General features: G+C 40.1%; 2 protein-coding genes and 1 long non-coding RNA gene across 3 annotated transcripts in view; all 3 read left to right on the top strand.

Moving 5' to 3' along the window:
* Nucleotides 1–13,582, top strand: part of LOC131457059 (uncharacterized) — a 70,445-nt gene extending 56,863 nt beyond the window's left edge. The window contains exons 2-3 of the long non-coding RNA XR_009239969.1: nt 11,060–11,168; nt 12,057–13,582. This is a non-coding gene — a long non-coding RNA (uncharacterized LOC131457059). The remainder of the gene's footprint in view (nt 1–11,059; nt 11,169–12,056) is intronic.
* Nucleotides 13,583–14,414: 832 nt separating this feature from the next.
* On the top strand, nt 14,415–19,738 carry LOC131456733 (5,6-dihydroxyindole-2-carboxylic acid oxidase-like). The gene is made up of 7 exons (XM_058625295.1): nt 14,415–15,000; nt 15,399–15,721; nt 16,484–16,688; nt 16,779–16,946; nt 17,026–17,205; nt 17,667–17,813; nt 17,937–19,738. The coding sequence occupies exons 1-7, from the start codon at nt 14,643–14,645 to the stop codon at nt 18,122–18,124; spliced, it is 1,569 nt and encodes a 522-aa protein (XP_058481278.1). The 5' UTR covers nt 14,415–14,642; the 3' UTR covers nt 18,125–19,738.
* Nucleotides 19,739–19,830: 92 nt separating this feature from the next.
* Nucleotides 19,831–24,144, top strand: LOC131456734 (leucine rich adaptor protein 1-like). The gene is made up of 2 exons (XM_058625296.1): nt 19,831–20,421; nt 22,837–24,144. The coding sequence occupies exons 1-2, from the start codon at nt 20,203–20,205 to the stop codon at nt 23,224–23,226; spliced, it is 609 nt and encodes a 202-aa protein (XP_058481279.1). The 5' UTR covers nt 19,831–20,202; the 3' UTR covers nt 23,227–24,144.
* Nucleotides 24,145–24,594: the final 450 nt, after the last annotated feature.

Raw genomic sequence — 24,594 nt, 5'->3', positions numbered from 1 at the left:
AAAGATATGTTCTGAATCTGTAACTACCTCCAACAGATAATGGAACTAAAGCTTAAATCTTTAATGAAGCCTATTGCTTTGTTAGCACTATCTTGTGGGTTAACACTGCGAAATTAATGTGCTATGTTTTGTCCTTAATTACCAGGAATCAAAGTAGTTTTTACTTATTGTCTAAGGGCTGAAATTCTTTTCTTTTTCCCCTTTTTGATCACTCTTTGAACTCTTTATGTAATTCATCAGGATTGATGGAAGCGACAGTCTTCATTTTTCTGTTTGTATTCCAAAGCTTTGCTCGTTCCCTCTTGTTTCATCAATATTTGACTCTGTTTCCTCTGAGGTGTGTGCGTGCGTCAGCGTGTCTTTACAACTTCTTCAACTTCAATCATTTTAAAGACCCTTAATTCACACTGAAACCTGTGTTTAACTTATGAGCAATTTTGCTTCGACCTAGTTTTAAAAAAAGAGCGAGAAAAGGGGGAAAAATACCAGCCTTTACAGACAGCTCAGGTCAAGCCCAAAATCCATCCAGTGAAGGTAGATAAGCTTCTGTCTACCAAGCAAGGTAAAAAAGCAGCTTGATCTTTTACTAAGGATTACAGAATGGGTGAAAGTGGTTGAAAACGGATGGATTGTACTCTGCTAACGTTGTACTTGGATTGCTTAATTGTAGTGTGTAGTGTGATAAAAATCCTAATCTCATGTGAATCAGGAGACCCTAACCCTAAACAGAAAACCTGATCAGCATCACATTACAGAATAAATGTACAAACCTTAAATCAAATGTTTATTTTATAATTATCTGGATAATCAACTAATCAAATATAATACATTTCTTGGCAAAAGTTCTACAACAGCTGCACAATATACAAGACAACTAAAAAAACAGCACGTAAGGACATACAGTACACAAAATAATAACAAACACTACAGAATGGCAAGAAATGGAAATATACAGCAGCTTGCACCTGCCCTCAACGCATAAAAACTAAGTAAAATCATAAAATAAATAGCAGACTTGGCCTTAGTCTTTAATTAATCTGTAAATGCAGAATAAAGAATGTGAAGAATAAAGTGTTTGACCAGAAACTCGGGTCAAGTGCCTGTGCTTAACAAAATACATGTGAACCTGTATCCTTGTTAAGTAGACTGATGCAATGAATGAGAGTTTGAGCCGGTTGGTTTTGCGCTTGAATAAGTAGTATGGTGTTCAAAAGATCATAGTTTCTTACCCAATCACTTGAAACAACAACAATCTTACAGTGATCTCAGCACTCAGTACAAAGCTGTCATAAGAGATATGGAATGACCTATTTCGTTTGGATAAACAAATTATATTTAACTACAAACTGAACTGAAAAGACAGCAGGTGTGAGAACATGTATGGTAAAAGAATCAATATCTGCAGTGCTGCTGGAGTTTACCTGCCAGAAATCTTGCTATTTAAGTGAAAATCAGTTTTGTTTGGTAATAGACTTCAAAAATCATCAATGACCAAATTTGTCACTTCCAGAGTGAATGGACATGGGATGTTTGTACTGCTTCTGTGTCCTTACTTACTGCCAAGACTAGAAGAACAGTGATAATGTTCATCATTACATAATTAAAGTGAATTATTTTTTCTTTTTAGTCAAGTAATCATTAAGCCCCACCCCAGCATCAGAAAACAATGGCCCGAAGTGATGTCTTCTTTTACTGTTTGTTTTGTCCAGCCAGCAGTCTAAGACCCAAAGATGTTAAATTAACAAAGATATATACTGTAGCACAAAGAGCAGCATCATCACATTTGAGAAGCTGGAACAAGCAAATCTTATGTGTTTTTTGCTACACAAGCAAGTTAGTATTGAGCTAGTTTCATCTTAAGGGACTTGCAACAGACAGATTTTTAAAAAAGAGTCAAAACTGATGAAGCAGGGGTGAAGAAATCCTGACATTTCTGTCCCGAGTGGTGCTCCAAAGTCACTGGATCCAACATTACCCTTAAAGAAACTCAATAAAGCAAACCCCTCCACCTGCTCTTAATACTAAGTAATGTCGAACACCATTCTTCTGATTTGTAACAGCCTTTCTGTGCCCATATTATCCTTTTCTACTGAGGGACATACCCATTCTGTCGTTGCTGTGGCTAGAGTGGCGTTTAAAGCAGATTAGGAATCTTCTAGTTAAGAGATGTTTGACATTTCCAACACACCATCAGTTTACTGATCACACAAGAGTGAGCCAGCTGATCCAAAAGCTAAAACAGAGCATTTCAGATGGGATGGAAATAGGTGCTACATCAGTGCTGAAGTGACACAACTTTTTGAGTTGTACTTTTTTTATGTTGCATGTTAGACCTTTGCCTAATTGTTCCTTTGTGTTCCTTTAACGGCCGGCATCAATCGGCCAAACCAAGCGAAGGGTTTACCTTTTTGATGATTACATTTGGGTTGATTTCCCAAGTTGTTTTAATGTTTTGTCATTTTGTTTGTTTTCTCAGAGGTGAATATTTGGTTCACCTTTATGACTCACAGGCCAGTTGAACATTGTTCATAACCTTTCAGCCAGACTGTTTGACAACATCAATTTTCTTTTAAATTCTCCGTCAGGATCATTCTTCCAACAGAGAACTTGATTGAATATTGTTGGTGTAATAACAGTGCCTCTGTTTGATTTCTGAAACACATTGCCCTGAAAGTAGAGGTAGACTGGTGATTAACTGGATTGCTTTATTAGTCACACTCATTTTTACTTTTTTATATCATCAAGTGTTGTGTAAGTGAAAACATTTTGTTCACAGAAACTTCATAAATGTTGCAAATTTACTAAAGCTTAATTTTTTTTCCATCCAAAGGTTTATAATACAGTTTTTTGATGAACTTATTTATATTTATTGAATTTACAATTCATATAAGTGCACTGTGGTGCACACACAAAATCAAATCTGAGAGACGAACCATTAATGTTGCTCAAATGAATGTTTAAATTGAGCAATATCTGTGCATTATTTCCTATTATTAAATGGTTATATTTAATTGTGTATGGGTTATGAGCCGCTCTGACATCAGCGGTTGACCTTTACCATAAGTCCCAGTTCTGTAACATCTTTGTGTCATCTTTGAGCTGATTACTGCTCATCTGCTGTAACTTGAAGAGCACACCAGTCAAATGAAAGCTGCACGAGTTTGTCAGCGTGTTATGGCTCAGTTCTGTTGCTGGTGTGGGTTCATGTCCTCTGCTCACATGTTAAGTCATGAATCCTGTATTCATGTCACAGCCTGATGATTATCACCACAGCATGTAAACATTTTATTTATATTTATTTTTCCTCGTCTTTGGTCTTGATCTTAATATATTGGATCACGGGAGTGGGCTTTCATTTCACTTCATTCTGACAATCACAACCACACTGAAAGTCGTTTATTTTATGTAATCCTGCCTGCAGAAGTGAAATATTTGTGTTCGTTATCATTTTCCAAGATTTCTTAGTGTGCCCAGCCCCCCCCCCCCCCCCCCCCCCAAGTACAATTACAGCCTCCCTGGTGCTCACCTCAGCAAATCCCTCACGGTTCTCAAAACATTCCAGAAACCTCTTCCTCCTCCAGAGACTGACTGTGATTCCAATTATGAAGAAATATGTACAGGAGATGGGTGACAGTCATAGGTCCCATGGAAATTTTCTTTTAATTAATTTTAGGCAGGAATTGGCAGCTCGGGCATCACGACACTCATCACAGCTCCCTGAAGTAGATCCAATTTTCTGTCTCAATAGGCATTAAATTAGCAAGAACATTTCCACCTTCGTCACCCCAACACGCATAATAAATGAAATACATTTTGCTACGTGACATAATGGAGTGCTAATAAATGACTCGCCCAACCGAGTGAGGTACAGGGAGACGGTGGCAGGTGAGTCGGGTTTGCTGACACCTCATCACATCAGGGAGTGTTAAGGAGAGGCGAAATGTGCAGGAAGGCACATTTGTGGATGTGCAAGTAAGGATGACATATTTGCTTTCTGTGTGGATTTTGAGATAATTTCCTGGATTGTTTTGAGAATCCAGTTAAGTAAAATGTGACTGAATGGTTCCTTTGAGAGCAGAAACAAATACCTTTACTCATTATTATGCAAGTGGGTGAAGCTTGATTGACCATTTTGCCCTAATCGAGCACTTTAAGTTTATTTACCTTTCGTCTTATTAGAAAACTTTAACCTTTAACTTTAATCTTTAACTGCATGCTCTGGAATTTAAATGAAAGAATGGATCCCACCATGATGTTATCAAAACGTTTTGGTTTTGTGTTGGATATACGATAGTTATTAAATTTCCTATCAAGCCAAAGATGTGCAGCAACAACAGATCAATGAACGTCTATATTTAGATGTTCTACCAAATGAATGTCCTTAATGGAAAACTTCAGTACATACTTATGTGTGGGCTATCTCATGTGCATACTGATTAACATGTTGCCACTGCATTTTGGCAGAGTTTGTGAAAAGTTTCAGTGTCATTCTCAAACTTTCCGAACCCGACATGCGACACACAGAGAATATGACATTTCTATAGAGATGTGCAGGTGTCATCTCTGACTATAATCAGTAGGAAAAGAGCCAGGAGCTCATTTGATTATATTGTTCATGCATGTCTCACCCTGTCGAGCGAGGTGCTTCCATCTCTGTGAGACTCATGCCACATCAGTGGCTGACTCTCATCCGCCCACAGACGGAGGTGAACTGCTCCACATCCACAGCACCACTTCCACATTATAAGAAATGTCTCTCTTTTGCCATAGAAGAAAAGTTTGGAATGTTCTTTCAAGAACATTGTCCCCGCAGTGTGCACGCGGTCACTGCTGTCTGTCCAGACGAGTCACGATCTGGGAATTTACAAAGCCTTGCTCAAGACCCTTGATCCTCTGGTTCTTTCTTCCAACGCTGCTTTATCCTGCTAGAATATTTAAACTTGTCAAACCAATTAGATTGGTGGTTAACTGGAGGTACAGTAGGTCTGGTCACTGGAAAGGCCTTGTTCCAGTCTGTGCTTCTGAAGTGTTGCCAATACATGAGCATCATGGGGGTCTCTCTCCAGAAATACTAATTTGCTCAAGATTTCAGCAGAGCAATTTCAGTCTCTGCACCATTTTTTTTTTCCTTTTTAAGTGACAAATTACAGCTGCGTTGGTTTTATAATCATCAGACTTGGGTCAATAAATGACTTAAAACGTACAGGATGTCATTTCTGCCACTCAAAGTAGTAAGAGAAGTCAGTAGTCACATGTTAGTGTGTGTCGCTGGTACGAAGTCACCGCAGTTTCATGCAGCCGTGCAGTGATGACTCCGCCCACGTTGAGGAGGTACTGTATTTGAATAGAAACGCAACTGAAACCGCGCTGTGCCGTGCCGAGGCAATGCAAGCTGGGAGCATAGGTGGGAAAGGGGCTCTAGTGTGATGATGTCTGGAAGAAGCATTTAATTCAATTTTGTTTGTATGCATGTTATGGATTCACCACATACATTAATTTAGGGCACTTTTCAATTATTATGAAGAAACCCAACAGTTCACACAATGAGCAAGGATAGTGTACGAGCATCTGCCTCAACCGATTGGCATAAGAAGGGGGGGGGGGATTAGTGAAGGAGAGGTGGGTGAAAAGAAGAATGGAAATTAGACTAGAAGATAGAGACGTGGTTGTTTAGCAGGTGTGTTTCAAGAATGAATAACATGGGGATTGTCTTGTTGTCTCAAGTGGTTTCCTTGTGCATTTGCACTTTACAGGGAGAGCTTTGGCAGCAAAACGTGCAGCAAACAGCAATGAGTAGTTGTGTGTATTTGTCACACAAATACACACAATAAAAAAAAAGACAAGACAGCACACTGGCTAATTAGCAGTACTGAGTTTTTCCTTTCACTCTGATTTCTCACTGGGGGGTTGACAGTGAAGTTATAGCAAAGACGGGTGAAGTGGATGACTTCATTAAAAGGTGTCCAAAAAACCTTGGATAGAAATATAGATTTCTATGTATTTCAAAAAACATTGGATGCTCATAACTTCACAACCGAACAAAATATGTAACATTCGTTTAGTTCTTCTAGATGTTTTAGTGCAAAAAGAAATGTTGCATATGAATTATTGGCACAGTTTATTATATAACTGTGAACTTGATCTCATTTGTTTCTTTGGTGAAAGAAAACGGGCCCCATTTTTGAACCTGCATCCCTGTCATCATCTTCATGCTATTTTGCAGCATTTTAATTGACTGAGACTGGTGCAACCTTCTGAATCCAGCTGTTTCCCTGCTACATCCCAGAGCAAGACTCGTGTTCCTCACTAATTACTGCTGCTGTCAGCTCCCCCAGAATTACGCTCACCTCTCCCATTTACAGTACCTGTCAATATCCTTCCTCATTATCATACATCAGTGAAAAAAAAATCGGAAGTAAAGCAAAGGCTTGACTGCAAAATGATGCTCTTTCAAGAGGCTCCCACAAGACTAATGACTGTTAAAAAGCAATCAAGTGATAACAGCAGTCTGGGCAGTAGATCTCTGTGCTTTATTGCTAACGCCTGGTCCTGGCACCTCTGCTGTTTAAATTACTGCTATGTAAATCACCTGAAGTGCTTTAGTATTGGAAAGCAGCAGATATAAGTTGCTGGTTCGTGTACTAAGTAGACAGTATCCCAATATTCAGAGGCCTTCATTTGAGGAACGAAGTCTTTGCTGTTCTTCAGCATGTCAATCCACCTTGAGTTGGCTCTACGTTTTGGTGGAACAAATGAAGTTCTGTCTGACTCGCATCTAAAATGCTTATTCTGTATTTCTGCAAAACTTCTGTGAAGCGCAATGTCAAAAAGTTCTGAACGAGCTCATAGACAAAGCACTTTTCCTGCTTCTGCCACTTCTTTGTTTTCTGTTTCAACCACTCATCTTTGCACACTTCAAGTGTGCAAAGATGAGTGGTAGGTGCTTACCTTTTTAATATGTCATAATAGAGGCACTTCAAATAAGAGTTTAAGTTATTTTAACTACAAAAAAACAGCTCAATATTAATACATTTTGCATCTGTAAAGTACAGTTTATATCCAAAGGACAAATTCCCACCCAGTACTGCTGTGAACACAGGTTAGATAGTTGTCTAAGGTCAGATCTTTACATGAGATGTGACTGTCCTCTGCTGGTAACTGTAGTGTATTACACAGACAGAAAGGCCAGATTGTTGGGTCAAAAAACGTGTCAATTATACTGAATAATTGACACTCAACTAAAACTCAACTGTGAGAATGTATTATTTATTGCTCAAAAGTCTTTCTTGTCTTTTCCCCAGAAAACACTGGCTTAAACATTTTCAGAACAGAATAGCATTTCCTTCTTCCCTGGCTTTTATTCCTGTACCAGATGTTATTATCAAAAATAATAATAATACATTTTATTTATTATATAGCACTTTTCATAAACTCCAAGAATATTGTGTGAAGCTTTTTCCCAATCAAGAATCCAATATGGATTTATCCTGAGCCATGTAAGCAATGCTTTCACATTTACAGTAACGTACCTACACTGCATTTATATCACAGATTACTGGTCTTCACATTAATATGGGTATTTCATTTTCATATAAGCCTTGAAAAAATAAACTACACTTTCTTCCTTGTTTTGCACCCAGCAGCAGTAGCAGCAGATTGTACATATTATGATATGTATATTCTGTAAGAAATCCCAGGATATACTTCCATTTATTTACTTATATTAGGTCATGATATCCATATAAGTTTGAGTAACTGCACACTAAATATCTGCATTTTTTGCATTTCAATGACTTGGAATATGGAATGGAATAAATAGTGACTCTATCAATAACAAAAACTTCAAGCTGCAGATTTTCCTTCCTTTTTTAAATTTCTCAATGCGATCCAAATCCACGCCAGCCATTGCCACATGTAAGCATGTCTAAGCCCATTTTAAATTCTGAAAATCTGTTTTGTAAAGTTTTGTCAAATCAAATTAAACTTTGAATCAGACTATGGCTCTGCATATCTACAGACCAAAACAAAGCAGCCTATAAATTATCCATTAATTGTCCATTATAATCAATTTGTAAAGCAACTTAAAATGACGCATTAGTATTTCAAGCTTAATTGCAAAACTATTTCATTTTCATGATCTGTAATGTACCTTCATAGCATAGGAATCACTGCCCCATGCTATTAAATATGGAGATCATTTTCTCTGAGATGAAAATATCCTGTTTGTCCATGTTTCTAATTGGAGAGTCAAGATTTACCATTTTGACTTAAGCTCCTCCTGATCCTGGGAGGATAAACCGGTGCAGCGAGTGAAGGGGTGACTTTTCTTGGCTACATACTATATATATACATCTATAGCAGCTTATTCTATCCCATAACCTGCTGCAAAGTACAGTATAAACTACTATATTGTCATGACATTTTGTACAGGCATTCATGGTCCCCAGAGGATGAATCCTGCTGACTCTGGTTGTGATCTGACTTCTCCTGAACCCACACCAGGGGGTTGACATAGTTGTCTTGTAGTGAAATGTCATGACAACTACTAGATAGATTGTCTTGACATTTAATGCACATATCCGTGCTGTCCCGGGGAAGAAGCTTAGGTGATCCTTCCACTTTTCGTTTAGCGCCTTCAGCAGGTCAAAGTTTGAACTTTTCCAGTGAAATGTCATAAACATTGACTAGATGGGCTGTCAAAGTTTGTAGACATGGTTAACAGATGTAGAATATAGAATCAAATCAATTGTTATTACTTTAATTATTGGATGGTTTATTGTGAAAGTGGGTAGATTTACAATTATATGCCCTCAGAGTGCATTATCCTCACATCCAATAGTGAGCAGCAACTCATTCCTCAGTAGTGTCCTTTAGAAGGCTGATGATGACATGACAGAGATGCAGTTTGACTGCAAATTCAACTGCAAAAGAAATTTGTGTGCTGCTTTTTGATTGTGTTTACAAAAAGTAACATGGTAATGTAACTTGCTCAATGCTGCTCACATCAAAATGTAAATGTATCAGATCTCTGGTTTCATATAAATTCTTTATATAGAAGTGAATGAAATATCTCCATCAGACGTGCATTGTCCTAAACATTAACATGCAATCACTGGCATTGTGAGTATTCGTTTTCAGGTATTGCCATTCAGTACAAAGCTCTGTTGTTCATAACTACATTCTCACAAAGCTTCGAGCAGGGTTGCATGCGCCAAGTTGTTATATACTCGATGCCTCAAGCTGTAACAGTATGTCCACATGCGTCATTCTTTGCGGAAAATATTTATATTTTTCCCACATTAACAGAGAAGGAAATGAAGATGAGGAAAAATGGGGGGGCTGAGATACAAATAAAAAAAAAAAATAGTGCCATGAAGTCAGCCTGTGATGACAAACTGAAAGAGATTGACAACCAGTTGCAGGCATCATCTTCAAGGACAGGAGCAGGGAACTAGAGAGGGAGAGGAAGACAGTGAAGCACTCGTAAAGCTCACTCTTAATGACTCCCACTGTGCCATTTTTACCAAAGGCTAGGATTAACATTAAGCCCAAGTCACATATTCTCACATGATCCTCTCTCCTGTATCCAGGCTTTTTCCTCGCACAGACAGACGCGAGCACGTGTAGACTGGTGGAGGGGGAGAGGAGGGATGAAAGGGAGGTCAGTTGAGCTCTGGTCACAGGACTGACAGAGGAGTGGGGTGCATGTGCAAATCCCATGGCAGAATAATGCCACTGATTTCAAAATAAGTCAGAGGTTTATGCTTCTTTTTTTTTTTTTACATAATTAGCCACTTGATTAGTGTTGTGCCATTTTGTGTTTAAAATACATGACTTATAATAATGAACAAAGTTTGTTTCCAGAGTAAACTGATACATTTCCATATGAAAATAGTCATGATAGGTTTGTATTCAGTATAGTATATGTACAGTCATTTGTCAGGTTTTATTGTGAGGTGTTTGAACGTCTGATGGATAAAAAAACATAATTTAATCAAAAGACTAGATGACTCCACCTGTTCTGAAACATGACCTGAAAACCACTGCAGTACATTTTCAGGTCAATAGCACTTTGAATTATTAAAGACCCCAATTATTTTATGAAGATAAGTCATAGAAATTATGAGACTTTGAAGTCTAAATGACTTCTAAATTTAATTCTCCTCCAATACTCACCTTGACATTAAAAAAAATGAAAAGTGGTACAGAGACCATACAAATTGTGACCATACAAACAGTCATATCTTCAAAACACTAATGGGCCTCCTACGAGTTTTCAAGGGGAAGATGAAAAGTGCACATGCACAAGGAATGTGGCTGTATTTTCAAATATACTTCATGAGAATGGGCTTAGTGCTAGCTTTGTGTAATCCTCACCATCACGCCCCAATTATGAAACGATACATCCCATCTGGCATTGTGATAATCAATGTGAAACGCATGTGACTGGGGTAAGAATCTTTGGTTTTTGGTGCATGGACTCATACAAGGAAAAGAAACGGTCCTCCTCATATAACAGTGTCACAGTGATGTTTGATTTGCCTGGGGTGCTCATTTGAATTGTGGGTGATTTGTTTTCAATTGTACATGCTCATTAATACTGAGGACATCAATTACATCGCTTTTGTCCAAAAACAAATGTTTACGCTTGATATTATTCCAGAACTAAATGGTTGATTCAACTATTAGATGATAATGCAACTATTGATGTAATTATGTGTAAGCATGCCGTATTTGGTTCAGTCCCGTGGGATCTACAATTACTGATATTTAATTAAAAATGTTTGCTCCCACTATCCCGTGCCTTTTCTGCAACCAAGTGTTAAGCTCGAAGTAAAAAGGTGGGAAGAATGTAAGACTGTATGTTTTAGAAAGAACCTGCCTCACTGATCCTGCCCCAGATTCAAACCCCTGGAGGTTTTTGCTGCAGATTTAACAGCCAATCATTTTCCTCAGCACAAAAGTGCCTCGAGGTTAGGGTAGCAGCATACCAGAAATAATCAAGATTTTGCCACTGGTGTCATCATCATAAACTAATCAAAAGTTTTTTTGTTTTCAGCCCAACACTTTCAGCTGCTGAACAGAGAGGTGAATAAACAAAAGGGGCTGGTGCTGGAGGAGCGATGGGAGAATTCAAATGAACATTGCACAGACAGAGGATGAAATGGGTAAGCAAAAGTAAACATGTCAAGCTGTGATGAGGGGGAGCAGTAAGTTTCCACAACAATAAAACACATTTTTGTGCTTGTTATAGTGCACTTTTACCTGAAATTCACTCCTCTACATTGCCTTCTGGTAAATAGTTAATGTCACTGATAGCTCTAAATGTGCTAGTTACCAAATTTTACACAACTGCTCAGCTCAAGCGATGCTACTGTAAAACAAGTCTGATGACACTGGCCCTGGTCAGACCCTGTGAACGTCCGATCACATGTGGACACCACTAAGTACGACTGTTCACACGTGGCATTAAAACGTGTCCTAGATGCGTCTCTGTGAACACATGAGATCGGATATGTATCATACGTAACATGTAAATTTACCCTAAGAACACAGAGCATTTCGGCTGCTTTTTTCCAATACTATGTTTAAACGTACAGTATAGAGTGTCTTATATCCTTTTTTTCAGCACAATCTAGGCAATACGATGAAAAAAACCAATTCATTTTCACCAACTATATAAACATACCTGAGCAAAAAGTACTCATAATGTTTAAAATCGGATTTAATTTGTGAAATATAGAAATACGTCCCAGTTCAAATTTCAAAAAAAAGAAAAACAGTCTATTTTGTAACTTTTACACTAGTATTATTATTATTGCTACTTTATATCACTATTAAAATGCGATATTAAATGAATCATAGCTTTGACTCAACAACACATAAGAAGACAAAGAAAATGCATTTTTAAAGCCTGAATATGTGACCTATAAACACACACCCCCAGGATGTCCATAAAAGGAGTTGTGTATCATTCCCACGGCAATTTATTATGGGTGCGCCTGCGGCACAGATGTGTCAGAACGTTTGTTTGTGTGTCGTATGTGTGTCTGCAGAGAGGTTACAGGAGAGAGACAGACAAAAAAGAGGAGAGAAACTGAGTGAATTCAAGCATGGCATCTAATTCTGCAACTGCAGTAGGCCGGGGAATGCCAGCTGACGAGGTGGTCTTTAATGCATCGTGAGGGCAGGTTGTGTTTATGCAGGCCAGGAACCTGGTCACATGTGTCCTCAAACCACATCCGAATGTGGTTTTATTGATGAGATCTAAAAACGGATTGGGTGTGTTCCAACCTGAAGTTAGATCTACATGTGATGGGATCTAAAACCATGTTTGGACAGGGTCATCATCAGGTTTAGCTCAGGCTAATGGCCCTTTTCCACTATGATCCCGCTTCGCCTCACCTCGGCACGGCACGACATGGCACGGTTTAGATTGCATCTCCACTACAAAAAAGGTATCTACTCAACGTGAGTGGATTCATCACTGCACGGCTGTGTGAAACTGCGGTGACTTTGTTACACAAACAAGTTCTTGTAAAGCAGTTGTTTTCAGTTAATTAAAGATGTTTGTTCAGGACTTCCTCCATGGCCGGAGCACAGACTCCGTCTGACAGTCGCTGGACTGAAATACAGCGGCAGGGTTCATGATGCCGGTCGCGATCAGCTGTGCTGTCACTAAATACACCAGACTCCTCTGTTAAATATGGAGATTTTAGACATTTCCCTGGTAATTGTTGGAGATTAACCCACATTTTTAGGATTGTTAAGTCTTTTTAACTGATCTTTAGTTCGGCATTGTTCGGCGATTTCTGTGTCGGACGTCTCTTCCTGTGACTGCACTCTGTATGAGTTGAAACATATTCACATTTGCGAGGTATAAATCAGTGCTTTCATATCATATAGTAGTAGTTTACGAGGAGTTGTGTGATGTCATTGTTACGACTAGAGCATGATGATTCTACTGATGATTCTAAAAGTAACAGAAAAGCATGTGGATGCATGACATAATGTAAATCAGCCAGGTCAGCCTCACAAACCACCTTTGCTTCAAGAAAGGCCCTGGACTGTTTAAAACATTTAAAAGCAGATATAGTGCACATGCAGTATTTAGGTTTAATGCAGGGAATTTAAAACTTTTTTTGAGAAACAGAGACTAGAAAGATAAAAGAAGGAATTCAGCAGTAGCCAAAGACCATTTTGTAAATGCCTTTCCTGACTCCATGTCTCACATGCTCATTGTTGCTAAACCTCCTGGAGCTTTAAAAAAGGGAGGAGGTGGGAGAGTGAGTGAGTGAGAGAGAGGCCCTCTGGAGAAGCCTAATGATCTACAGTATGATCACTTCAACAAACACAGGAGCCATTGGTGCTTCATCAAGATTCTAATGTTTTATGGAATTTCTTTCATTCACTTAGACGACATTTATTTTCAAAATGGCACATTCTGCGTCATTTGTGCTTTTTATCATTAGTACTATCATTATTATTGAGAGATCTTTCAAGTGCAATATTAGAGAATTGAATCCCTTACTGTGTGTCAGAGCATGCTTGCAGCGTGATTTGATTATATTAATTCAACAAATGTGTCCTTTTGTGTGCTGGGAGTCTTTTTTAAAACTGTTTCTTCACAACAAAACTACAGGGTGTCCATAAAGTCTCTTTACAATTTAAAAAATGTATTAAAAAGGCAGTTATAAAAGATATCTTAACCAGATTTGTCAAAGTTTGTAATCACATTGAAATTGTGTGTTTCAGGTATCCTATTGGTGTAAGACGTACTGTTAAATGAAACCCTAAGAGAAGGCACAATGTGTATCATGGTTTCCTCCCTTGGACTTCTTTCTATGGGGTTATGTTAAAGATATTGTGTATCGAACAAAGATGCGGGACGTTGCTGACTTGAAGCAAAATATTTTTTGATGCCACTGCCACCATTGATGAGGCTATGCTACAACGAACATGGCAAGAAATCAGTCTTGACCGTCTTTATGTGCTTTGTGCAACTAATGGTGCCCATATAGAGGTGTATTAAATCAGGTAAAAAAAACTTTGACAACCACTGATTACGATAGAACAAATCAGGTAAAGATATCTTATTAACTGCCTTTGTATTAAATGTTTAAAATTGATTAAAATAGAGACTTGTATATATGGTGGGTTTACTAAGTTAGGTTTATTTGTGTTTATGTAATCTAAAACTGTTTATTCATTAATTAGACACACTCATAAATGTTAATCTCATTCAGGGCACTGCAGGGGTCTAGTCTTGAGAAGAATAACTGTGTGCATGACCGGATCTCTCTACCTTCTCCTCCCCACCCCCGCCCATCACCCCATCCCCAGTAGGCAATATGATGTTGTGTGATAGAATCACGCGGGAGTCAGAAAATCCGGGTAGTCATGCGCTAATCCGGTATTTAAAGTCGATAAGCTCGCTGCTTTTGGGGAAACGGGGCAAAGCACACGAGGAAATTAAACCCACTCATCTGACAGAGAAGGTTGTTACAGATGTGTTGAAGTGATATGCGTTCATTTTAAAATCTTACCTGACGTAGATACAAGCAGGTACATTTTGGTAATTTTGGAAACCCATTTGGTAAAACTGGGTTTCAGCCGTGCGTAAAGTTTGGCGACTTTTTTGGATGATGTGGCGCAGCTGCTTTTTGGTGCTTGTGTGTGCGGTGATCGCGAGCGCTCAGTTCCCCAGAGTGTGTGTGACACCAGAGGGACTGAGGAGTGGACAGTGCTGTCCTTCACCCTCGGGTCTCAACGACGATCCGTGTGGCTCCAGCTCGGGACGCGGAGAGTGCGTCTCCGTCTCGGTCGACTCGCGGCCTCATGGGCCTCAGTACCCCCACGACGGACGCGACGATCGGGAACGATGGCCGATCCGGTTCTTCAACCGTACTTGTCAATGCAACGGGAACTTCAGCGGGTTTAACTGCGGCCGTTGCAGACACGGATGGACGGGGGACAGTTGTGACCAGCGGGTTTCTGTTGGTAAGTGCTCGTCCTCTGGAGGACACTGTTTTCAGTAATATTTTACATACGGGATTCACTGTTTTTGCTCAAGAGCGCATGTGTTGTTTCACTATATTGTTAGTATCCGTACATGTACATTGATCTATTTCGTGAAAACCCGGTGCGTTGTTAAAATTCAAATGAATATATTAATTTATATGCTATCCATTAATTATATGGTAGGCTAGTTGAAAAACAAACTGGTTTTATTCCGTTTATTGTTATTTTAATAAAGTATGTCGAATGTATTTTTAATTGCAGAATTAAGTAAATCAAAACTGCCCGTTACGCACTTTTCTCGGTCATTTAACGCTGATCCCCAATTAACGCATGACTGAGCGACTTAATCCTCTTTCCCTCCGCTGATCATCCACCAGTAAGAAGAAACGTGATGCGGCTCAGCACGGAAGACAAGCGTGCGTTCGTGAACGCGCTGGACCAGGCCAAGCGCACGGTGCACCCGGATCTGGTGATCGCCACGCGGCGCTACCCGGAGATTTTCGGGCCCGACGGCAACACCATGCAATTCGACAACGTCACCATCTACAATTACTTCGTCTGGAGCCACTACTTCTCCGTCAGCAAGACGTTCCTGGGTGCGGGGCAGGCCAGTTTCGGCGGAGTGGACTTTTCACATGAGGGTCCCGGGTTCGTCACTTGGCACAGGTTCCACCTGCTGCAACTGGAGAGAGACATGCAGGTGAGAGTTCTTTATAAAGTAGGTGCCACAAACAGACCTTAATCAGATTAGTTATATATTTAATATCGTTCCTATAGGATGATTATTAACTTCCTAGTTCATGTAGTGTTGTATTTTGCAATAATTACAGTAATTAATATTTCTTGTTTGTTTTGTATAATCCATTTTTCCACAATTGTACTGGCATGGAAATCACAATTGACACACAGTTTCATGCCTCAATGCTGCCAAACAAATTTGGGATTATAGGCATTTTATCAGAAGATAACAACGTTGTTTTGGTTTTTAACTGATCACACACAGCTACAGGCGCAGTTTGAGTGAGAGGGAGCTTATTTTTAATTCAAGATCAAAGATCAGGGAAAACTAAAAATGCCTCGGCTCCTTTTTCTGCTGTAAATGAACCCTGTTAAGCCTGTGTTTTACACAAAAGCTCAATTTGAATGTGTTTTAATGATGAAGAGATAAGTAAGTATTTGCACCAGGCAGTCATAAAAATACAACTTGAAGAGTCCCACTTTTTAGCCACAGTGTTTTCTTACCAGAATGTTGCACTTTTTCTAAATCCATGTTATTTAGGTAATTTGGTTTCTGTCTCCTGGTTATAAACTGGTCACATCACCCAGGGGGTGATTTAAATGGAATAAATAAATAATAAATAAAAGTCAATGGTGAATTTTGGAAATTCTACATTGCTGCTTAAAATCACATTCATAAACACTAACCCAGTTATTATTTGCTTTATTTCTGTTTAACAATCAGGATATGCTGCAAGACCCCTCCTTTGCCTTACCATACTGGAACTTTGCCATCGGTGGAAGCTCATGTGACATCTGCACAGATGACCTGATGGGTGCCAGGAGCAGTTTTGACATGAATTCCCTGAGCACAAACTCCATCTTCTCTCAGTGGAGAGTCATCTGTGAGAGTGTGGATGATTATGACACACTAGGAACCATCTGCAACAGTAAGACTTTTGTTCTTTGACCATGTGATGATACAGTGCTCTGCTTTATTGTCTGGCTCATTCTGGTTTCTTTCCCCTGTCTCCTTCCAGACACTGAAACATCTCCGATCAGGAGGAACCCAGCAGGAAATGTCGACAGGCCGATGGTCCAGCGTCTCCCAGAGCCACAGGATGTAGCGGATTGTCTACAGATTAACACCTTTGACACACCGCCATACTACTCCACCTCCTCTGAAAGTTTCAGGAACACAGTTGAGGGTGAGTGAGTGAATATATATTTCGTCCTCAGGCAGTCTTTCTTGCATTTCTGCATTCACTTTTTTGTGTATTTTGGCAGGCTACAGCGCCCCCCAGGGGAACTATGACCCTGCGGTCAGGAGCCTTCACAACCTGGCCCATCTTTTCCTCAATGGGACAGGAGGGCAGACCCACCTCTCACCCAATGACCCCATCTTTGTGTTGCTTCACACCTACACTGATGCCATCTTTGATGAGTGGTTGAGGAGACACAATCTAGGTTTGTTTGAAGAAAGAAAGAAAAGAGAAAAGGAGCTGCTGTTTGATGTTGACTGATCAAAATCTCTAAGAAGCTGCTCTTTGGTGCAGTGGTGATAGATGTGCAGCAAAAGACTTGAAAACAAGGCTCTTGCTGTGGAAAAGTTTGTAAAAAAAACAACTTTATTTGTTCAGCTAATGCGTGACACATTTTAAAAACAATGCACCAATGTGTTGTGTCACAGGATATATACGTAGACCAAGAACCAATGATGTGTCGTCTTGATATTTTGCCATGCATTAACCATACTAATAATGGCTTTTTACATTTTCCAGAGCAAGTGTGCCTTGGTTTTAACGTTTGTTTGTCTTTTACAAATCTTATTATGAAGCTATTTTTTCTTGTTCTCTTTTGCATTTTTCTTAACTTCCTTTATTATTAGAATTTTAAGTTCTAGGCTAATGTGGAATATTTATTGACAGATTCCACAACGTATCCTGAAGAAAATGCCCCCATTGGTCACAACAGGCGCTACAACATGGTGCCATTCTGGCCTCCAGTGAGTAACGCTGAGATGTTTGTGACTGCCCCTGAAAATCTCGGTTACACTTATGAAGTTGAGTGGCCAGGTAGGTTTGCTTTTTTTTTCTTTTTTTTTTTATCCAGCCATATGTTCAATCATGAGCATCCAATATTACCTTTGAGTAAATGCACATGATGATGGTAATCACCTTCTACTTCAATTGTTCTAGGTCAGCCGTTCACGCTGACTGAAATCATCACCATGGCAATAGTCGCTGCCCTTGTGGTCGTTGCAGTTGTTTTTGCTGCCACCACATGCGCCGTGCGTGCCAGGTCTTACAAGATGGATGGTCACCAGCCCCTGCTCGTGGATCAGTACCAGCGGTACGACAGTGACAAAAGCCAGTCTGTCGTTTAAAATGTGAACATGAACACAAGCTTCACCTATGTGCCTTTTCAGTGCAATTTGTTTAGCTATATCTGTTCTCAATGGGGGAACATCCATTCATTCAAAAAAAAAAACTTGTTTATTGTGCATTCGGATCCCTATATCACAAACTGCTGGAATACAGTAGTGCAGATACAGATATTTTACTTTGATTTTATACATTTATCACTTTTTTAAAAAGTATTTAAACCAGTACTTCTCAAATAGTGGGGCGGGCCCCCCGGGGGGGCACGGTGAGGTGTCGTGGGGGGGCACGAGAGGCAGGGCAGGACAACTCATACAGTGGTTTATACAGATAAATAAATAAAAATGATCAGGTTCTCAATAGTATTTCAATTTGGGGGGGCGTGAAAACATTTCTGTCCTCTGGGGGGTGCATGACAGAAAATAATAGAGAACCACTGATTTAAACGCACAGACACAGTCGTCTCTGAGAATCTGACAGCAGTGTGCTGTGTCTTTGCAAGTCTGAGATTCTTGGTAAATCTGAAAGAGGAATAATTTGTGTGGAATAAAGTGAGCCTGAACAAAAACAATCTTTTGGTGTGACAGCAATACCACCAGATGGCGCTCAACTCAAAATGTCATGTCCTTATCAGTGATGTGATGTAGTGTCTGGTGTTTCAATTTAAAGGTGATCGAGCTTAAACAATGCAGATTCTAATAAGTGATCTATATTATTCTGTTTCCCACTAATTATTTGAAAATATTTAGAGTATGAGATGTAAATATTAATGTAATTCATGCAAAAAAAATAATGCAATAATAAACCTCAATAATGTCCACCATGTTTAGAGACAAGAAACGTGTCTTAATCGATCTTCAGTCAACGTTGCTTGGTTTACTTCAGTTATATAATGATGACGTCAGTGGAGTGACTGACAGTCTTAATTGTGCTACACACACTCATGCTCATGCAGGGCAGCCTGTGCCCACAAGGGGGTGCAACAGTTAAATGTCTGAAACTGCATTTACAGTACAGATTAAAAGCTGCTCTTTTGGTGCCTTCTATAATGTATTAAGAGCATGATACATGTGACATGACTGTTGTGACAGTTGTGTACATTATAAAAACCAAGGCCGTCGATTTAGAGGAAATGTAAGAAGTTGTGATCCTGAGGCTCTAGTTTTCATTTTCTGTATAACTAAATGTATATTGTTTTGTTGTCACTTACTCCTATCTTTGCCTAAACGGTGTAGGATTTGGGCTTATGTTAATTTGTTTTAACATGCTGGCTTTGTTCAGCTTTGCACGTTTGCACATTCATATGATTGAATCATACAGAAAAAAAACATGTATGTTTAAATGTACACAAATCACATTATTCTTCATATCATCTATAGCTGCACTTCATGTAGCACACGTGCCCAGTGCTTGTTTATTTTTTGCAGACAATCACATATTAACAGCACATTAGTACACTAACAGTCTCAATTGCTCATCCTCATTTAAAGGTCCAGTGTGTGAGAATGAGTGCCCCCTAATGGTGAGACAGTGCCTTGTAAGCTTTGTTTCAAAACACATACTCTGGCTCACTACAATCAGACTTATTTTTTAAGTGATTAAAGACTTTATACAAAGTACTCATGTGTAGTAGATTTCATTTCTGCTAATGAACACTCTGTTACACACACACTGGACCTTTAAAGTTATTTGAAGGTCCTTGATATCCTCCTGATAGTTGATGCTCCTGATGTGTAACCCCAGAAAAATGTGTTCCGCCGTGTACCTTTTGTTCCGCAACACCTCACCTGAGTGTGCGGTGTCTGGTTTCAGAGGAAGCTCCTCTGTGGGAGGGCCTGTACTGTGGGCACGTTGTCACTGAGCGGTCGTGACTGGTCAGGCTCCTCTGTGGGGAGTTTCTGATGGAGCTGCAGAGGTGAAGAGTTCTCTGAGGCTCAACACTTCGCTTGAATAAAAGTTGAGAGGAGCGCGCGCCCGCCGCGACTTTACGCTGCTTTGTATCAGTGACCGGAGCTCGCGCGCGTCCCTGCTCCTCTGCCGGCCACGGTGACACTGACGGTATAATCCCTCTGAGCCGTCTATCATGGACGAGGACAGCAATGCGTTACCCGACTTGAAGGATATAGAGACGAAACTGGGTCGCAAAGTCCCGGAGAGTCTCATTCGGTCTCTCGTCGGAGGGAAACATCACGACAAGCACGAGAAGTCTCCTGCGCCGCATTTAGCCAACTTCAAATTCTGTGCCAACTCTGGGGACCTGAAGAGACTGCAGAGCAAACTGCTCTTCCTCAAACAAGAAATGGTAAGCTGCTTTGTCCGTCTGCTCTTTATCAACTAACAGCCACAGTCGCTTTTGTTCATATGAGGAAAAAAGAGTTTATTTGTAGGTAGGTAAATACAATAAACCCTGTGGAGAGTTTTACCTACAAATACAAACTATACCTTACCTATTCACAACTTGCACATACTAGTGATAGTGACAAGACTGTTCCTTGTACAACCAGTTTAGTTTAATTCCATGTGTGTCCATTGTAATAACAATTACATGGCAGCCAAGCCTGTGCTCTCAGGAAATGTCTGCACGGGATGCAAAACAGGTCGACATGTCAACATAGAGGTAGTTGAATGCAAAGTAGTTGATTATGAAGTGCTCAAGTCTTTTTTTATAAGCAGATTGACTGACACTGGCCCCGTAGTGAGAGACATTCACACCTGCACATTCAAGTCACAACGACTCTTATCAAGAGGATCTCCTCCCTTGTTGCATTTGAACTATTCTGCAATCCCGCCACGTTATCACCTGTTTGATCCAGACGTGGTCGTTACCTGCCAACACTGCACACCACAGTGATGTCACAGCAGAGCCCGGCTCTGGGACAAGCACACAGGGTATTAGGACTCGTGAGCAGATGGCCAAGTTGACCGAGTTTCAGAGCTGCATCATGACCAGCAGACTGACCCGTTACCCTCACCTCAGTCTTGATGGGTTAGGACAAATTGAACATTGATGACATGATGAGCTTTTTTTTTTTTTTGTCCTTGCACATGTAATAATTGTGTGATAAACTCCTGATTTGTCAGCTTAAAACAATCACACATCCCTTTAAGTGTGCAGTGAGAGAAGAAGAACTAGTGGAGCCGTCAGCTGCCCGTTTGTGGGCCATCTTGAGCCTCCCTGTTCTTGTGGCTTGCCTCACAGCTTAATCACTAATGCAGTCAGACAGCCCAGGTTTGTTTGTGCACCAGTCTGCATGACACACACACACGCACATGGTTTTGGCACCAGCACAGTGCTCTCCCACATTTTTCTTACATAGTTTTGAGAGGCTGTGGTAATCAATAGCGATTTAAAAGAACAAATGAATTCCCTGTAGTGGCTATCAGTGTGGCCTCACAGCAAGAAGATCACCTGAGTGCATGTTGCCCCCCCCCCCTGTGTGCGTGGATTCGATTTGAGTCCTCCAGCTTCCTACCTCAGTACAAAAACATGCAGATTAGGTTGATTGGACACTCTAGATTGACCCGAGGTGTGAATGTTCTTTGTACCCTGCCGTTTGCCCTATGTCAGCTGAAGGCCAGCTCTTAGTAGCTTCATTTGACTAAAATATGCTTGTTACTCTCCAGTGCTGACAAAATTGTGCAGCACTAATTGTGTAAACTCATTTTGTGATACCACCCACACTAGTGCCATCATATTAACAAGAAATAGCTGCATGGACTGGAAATTTAATTATAACTCCATCTGCTCGATGTCCGTGTTTGTGTAAAGCTGGTGGTTTAAACACATAAAACAAACACACTGGCAGCAGTTTGACTTAAATGAAGGCTGGTTGCAAATCCACTCCAAAGAAAGGCTGCTGTATCAGGCCAGCTCTGTGTGCCGTCATCTGTCTCTGTGCTTTTTCAGTGTGGCAGGATGTTACAGCTGTTCTGACTGGCTGTTTGTCACCCAGTAGACACAGAGGAATCTCTTTGAATGACTCCATAGGCTGTCCACTTCCACCCACAGTCAATAGCAGGGTTTGTCATGGGCAGGCAGTTAAATTAATGGTCACACTGTGTAAAGTTGGCATGTCGTTCATTATGCGGGATGAAGAGTGTGTCCTGGTCGTGCAGTTACATGAGTATTACGCGTCCTTTTGTCTGTCGGCACGTATTTAAGCGTCGGTGTTCATAACAAACCTTGATAGTCCAAACAAACGAGCACAAAGTGTTCTAGGCACGAGAGGACAAAGTATAAGAGAGATCAATGAAAGGTCAATTTACCAGCACCTCTTTAGCTTTTAGCTATATGACAGTTTACAGTAAGCTGGGTTTGTACTTATGATAATGTATTGTGGAACCTTTTAGCATTTTAAATGTACTGTATCTCTGTGGCTCATGACTCTAGAACAAATACTGAAGCGATCATATGATATTAGCAGTCAGTTAGCGTTCACATGCAGAGTCACAAATGAGCTGCTTGGGAGTCGTGTCTCTGTTGTTACCAAGCAGCCAAACCCTGGGAGCTGCTTTGATGGTTGAAGTTGCTGCAGCCTCACTGAATGAAACACATTTAACTAAGTAAAGATCTGCTAAATGGACCATTTTGTTATTTACGTCTACTTTTGGACAGACATATTATTCCCTTTGTCCCATCACTGAGAAACTCCTTTTGAAATGTTTATCTTGCTTGAATGTCATGACCTGACTGCGACGCCTTCTCTTCAACTCTCAGGCACATCTACGAGCCATTGACGTGAAGCTGATGCAGCAGCTCATGTCAATCAACGAGGGAATCGAGTCCATCCGCTGGATGATCGAAGACAAAGGAGCCACTGCCAGCCAAGATGGCAGCTTGACGGGCAGTTTGTACAGTCTGTCTGACAGCCAGGACGGTAGCTCACTGCGAGGCAGCTTCAACAGCTTGAATGATGCTAACAGTGACGGCCTCGATAGTCTGTCTGTGGGCAGTTACCTGGACACTCTAGCGGAAGATCTTCCAGATGACCCATCACCTACGGACCTTGACTGCTTTGTGGATAAAACTGTAATCGATGGTGATTCTTTCAGCAAATCACCTCTGAAACTCAGGGTGGAATCAGATGAATACTACTGCTTTGGATAATGATGCTAAGCTAAACATGTTGGTTCCATTGACCTGACTACAGCTGTAGCGCTGGTTTTATCTGTGTGTCTGCATGTGCTTTACGTTTTTGCCATTATAGCTAATACCAAATAAGTTGGGTTTTTTTTACATTGGAACCAGAACCTTATGTTTGACACCACACATTAAACCAATTGCCACTCAGTGTCACAGAAAGGCCCAAACTTCTCAGTTTCCGTCTTTGTCTGTGGAGCCTTTAACTCTTGTGATTCTGTGTGAGGTCAGCCACAATCAGCTGATCTAAGTCAAGGAGTAGATTAGGTTTTAGCAGCCATTTGGAAAATTGGACATTTCATGCGGAGTGACTCCATACTCTTTACTGCTTAAAAGTGGCAAAGTGGTTGGTTTTAGTGTTACTGCAAGTGCAATTTGTCTCCTTGCCAAATTCTGAGCACCACCTACTGTACATGTAAATGTTTTCCTTCTTTTTACTGAGACAATTTGACTGACGCAAGTTCCTTAGCTGAACCCGTCTCAGCGAGTGTTACAGTTTCCAACCAGAAGTCTTATACATGAGAGATCAGTTGCACATTGAAAGCACAGATGCTTGACTGAAAAACAAAGCAATTTAATTGTCTAACAGATCATTTAGGCCCGAGGCGAAAACCCCTGTTAACACCAGATGGGAGATTTGCTGATGGTGGACATAAGTGAAACACGTGTCTGCTTTGCGCACACATTTTAATTCTCTGTTGTTGAAAAGGGTTTAATGAAAGCTATGCATTGCTGTACATTGATGTGTTGTTTTTAACATTCTTATGTTAATTTGTTTGAAGTTTTTTTTTATTGTAATGCCTACTTTTCAAATGGCTGTATTGTTTGCTAATAATGTTGTTGTTGGAAAACAAAAAAAAATAATATATTGTCATTTTCCTCTTGGCCCTGCATTGTGTTTTTTGTTTTTTTAATGCAAAGAAGAAACACGTAGCCTCAGCCTTTTGAGCAGGTGTCATTTTTTTTAGAAACAAAAAAGCCATTCACAGACCTTTTTGGAATCGTAATGAGATGGAACGTGATCATTATAGCCTTTTCCCTTCTTGGTAAATTTAATGTAACATTTCTGTTCCCCATGTAATGCAGCATGGAAAATTCACCTTATTTCACTATGTCACTCCCTGTTGATAAAACACTTTGTACTTCTAAAATTAGCATGCTGTTATGGCATAGTAAATGTAACCACAGATGAGGAGTCATGTTTCCATCTAATGAGTGCATATCATCCGTGCGATGCGTGAAGTAAATCATTTTTTTAAAATAAGACCAGTCAAAAATAAGTCTTAAATGTCAGTCATGTAGAATATTTGATGGGCTGTAATGTTATTTTCACCT

This window comes from Solea solea, chromosome 3 (genome assembly GCF_958295425.1).
Source record: "Solea solea chromosome 3, fSolSol10.1, whole genome shotgun sequence".
Taxonomy (NCBI): domain Eukaryota; kingdom Metazoa; phylum Chordata; class Actinopteri; order Pleuronectiformes; family Soleidae; genus Solea; species Solea solea.
The sequence above is the reverse complement of the archived record's forward strand: the minus strand, read 5'-3'. Positions and strand labels throughout refer to the sequence as shown.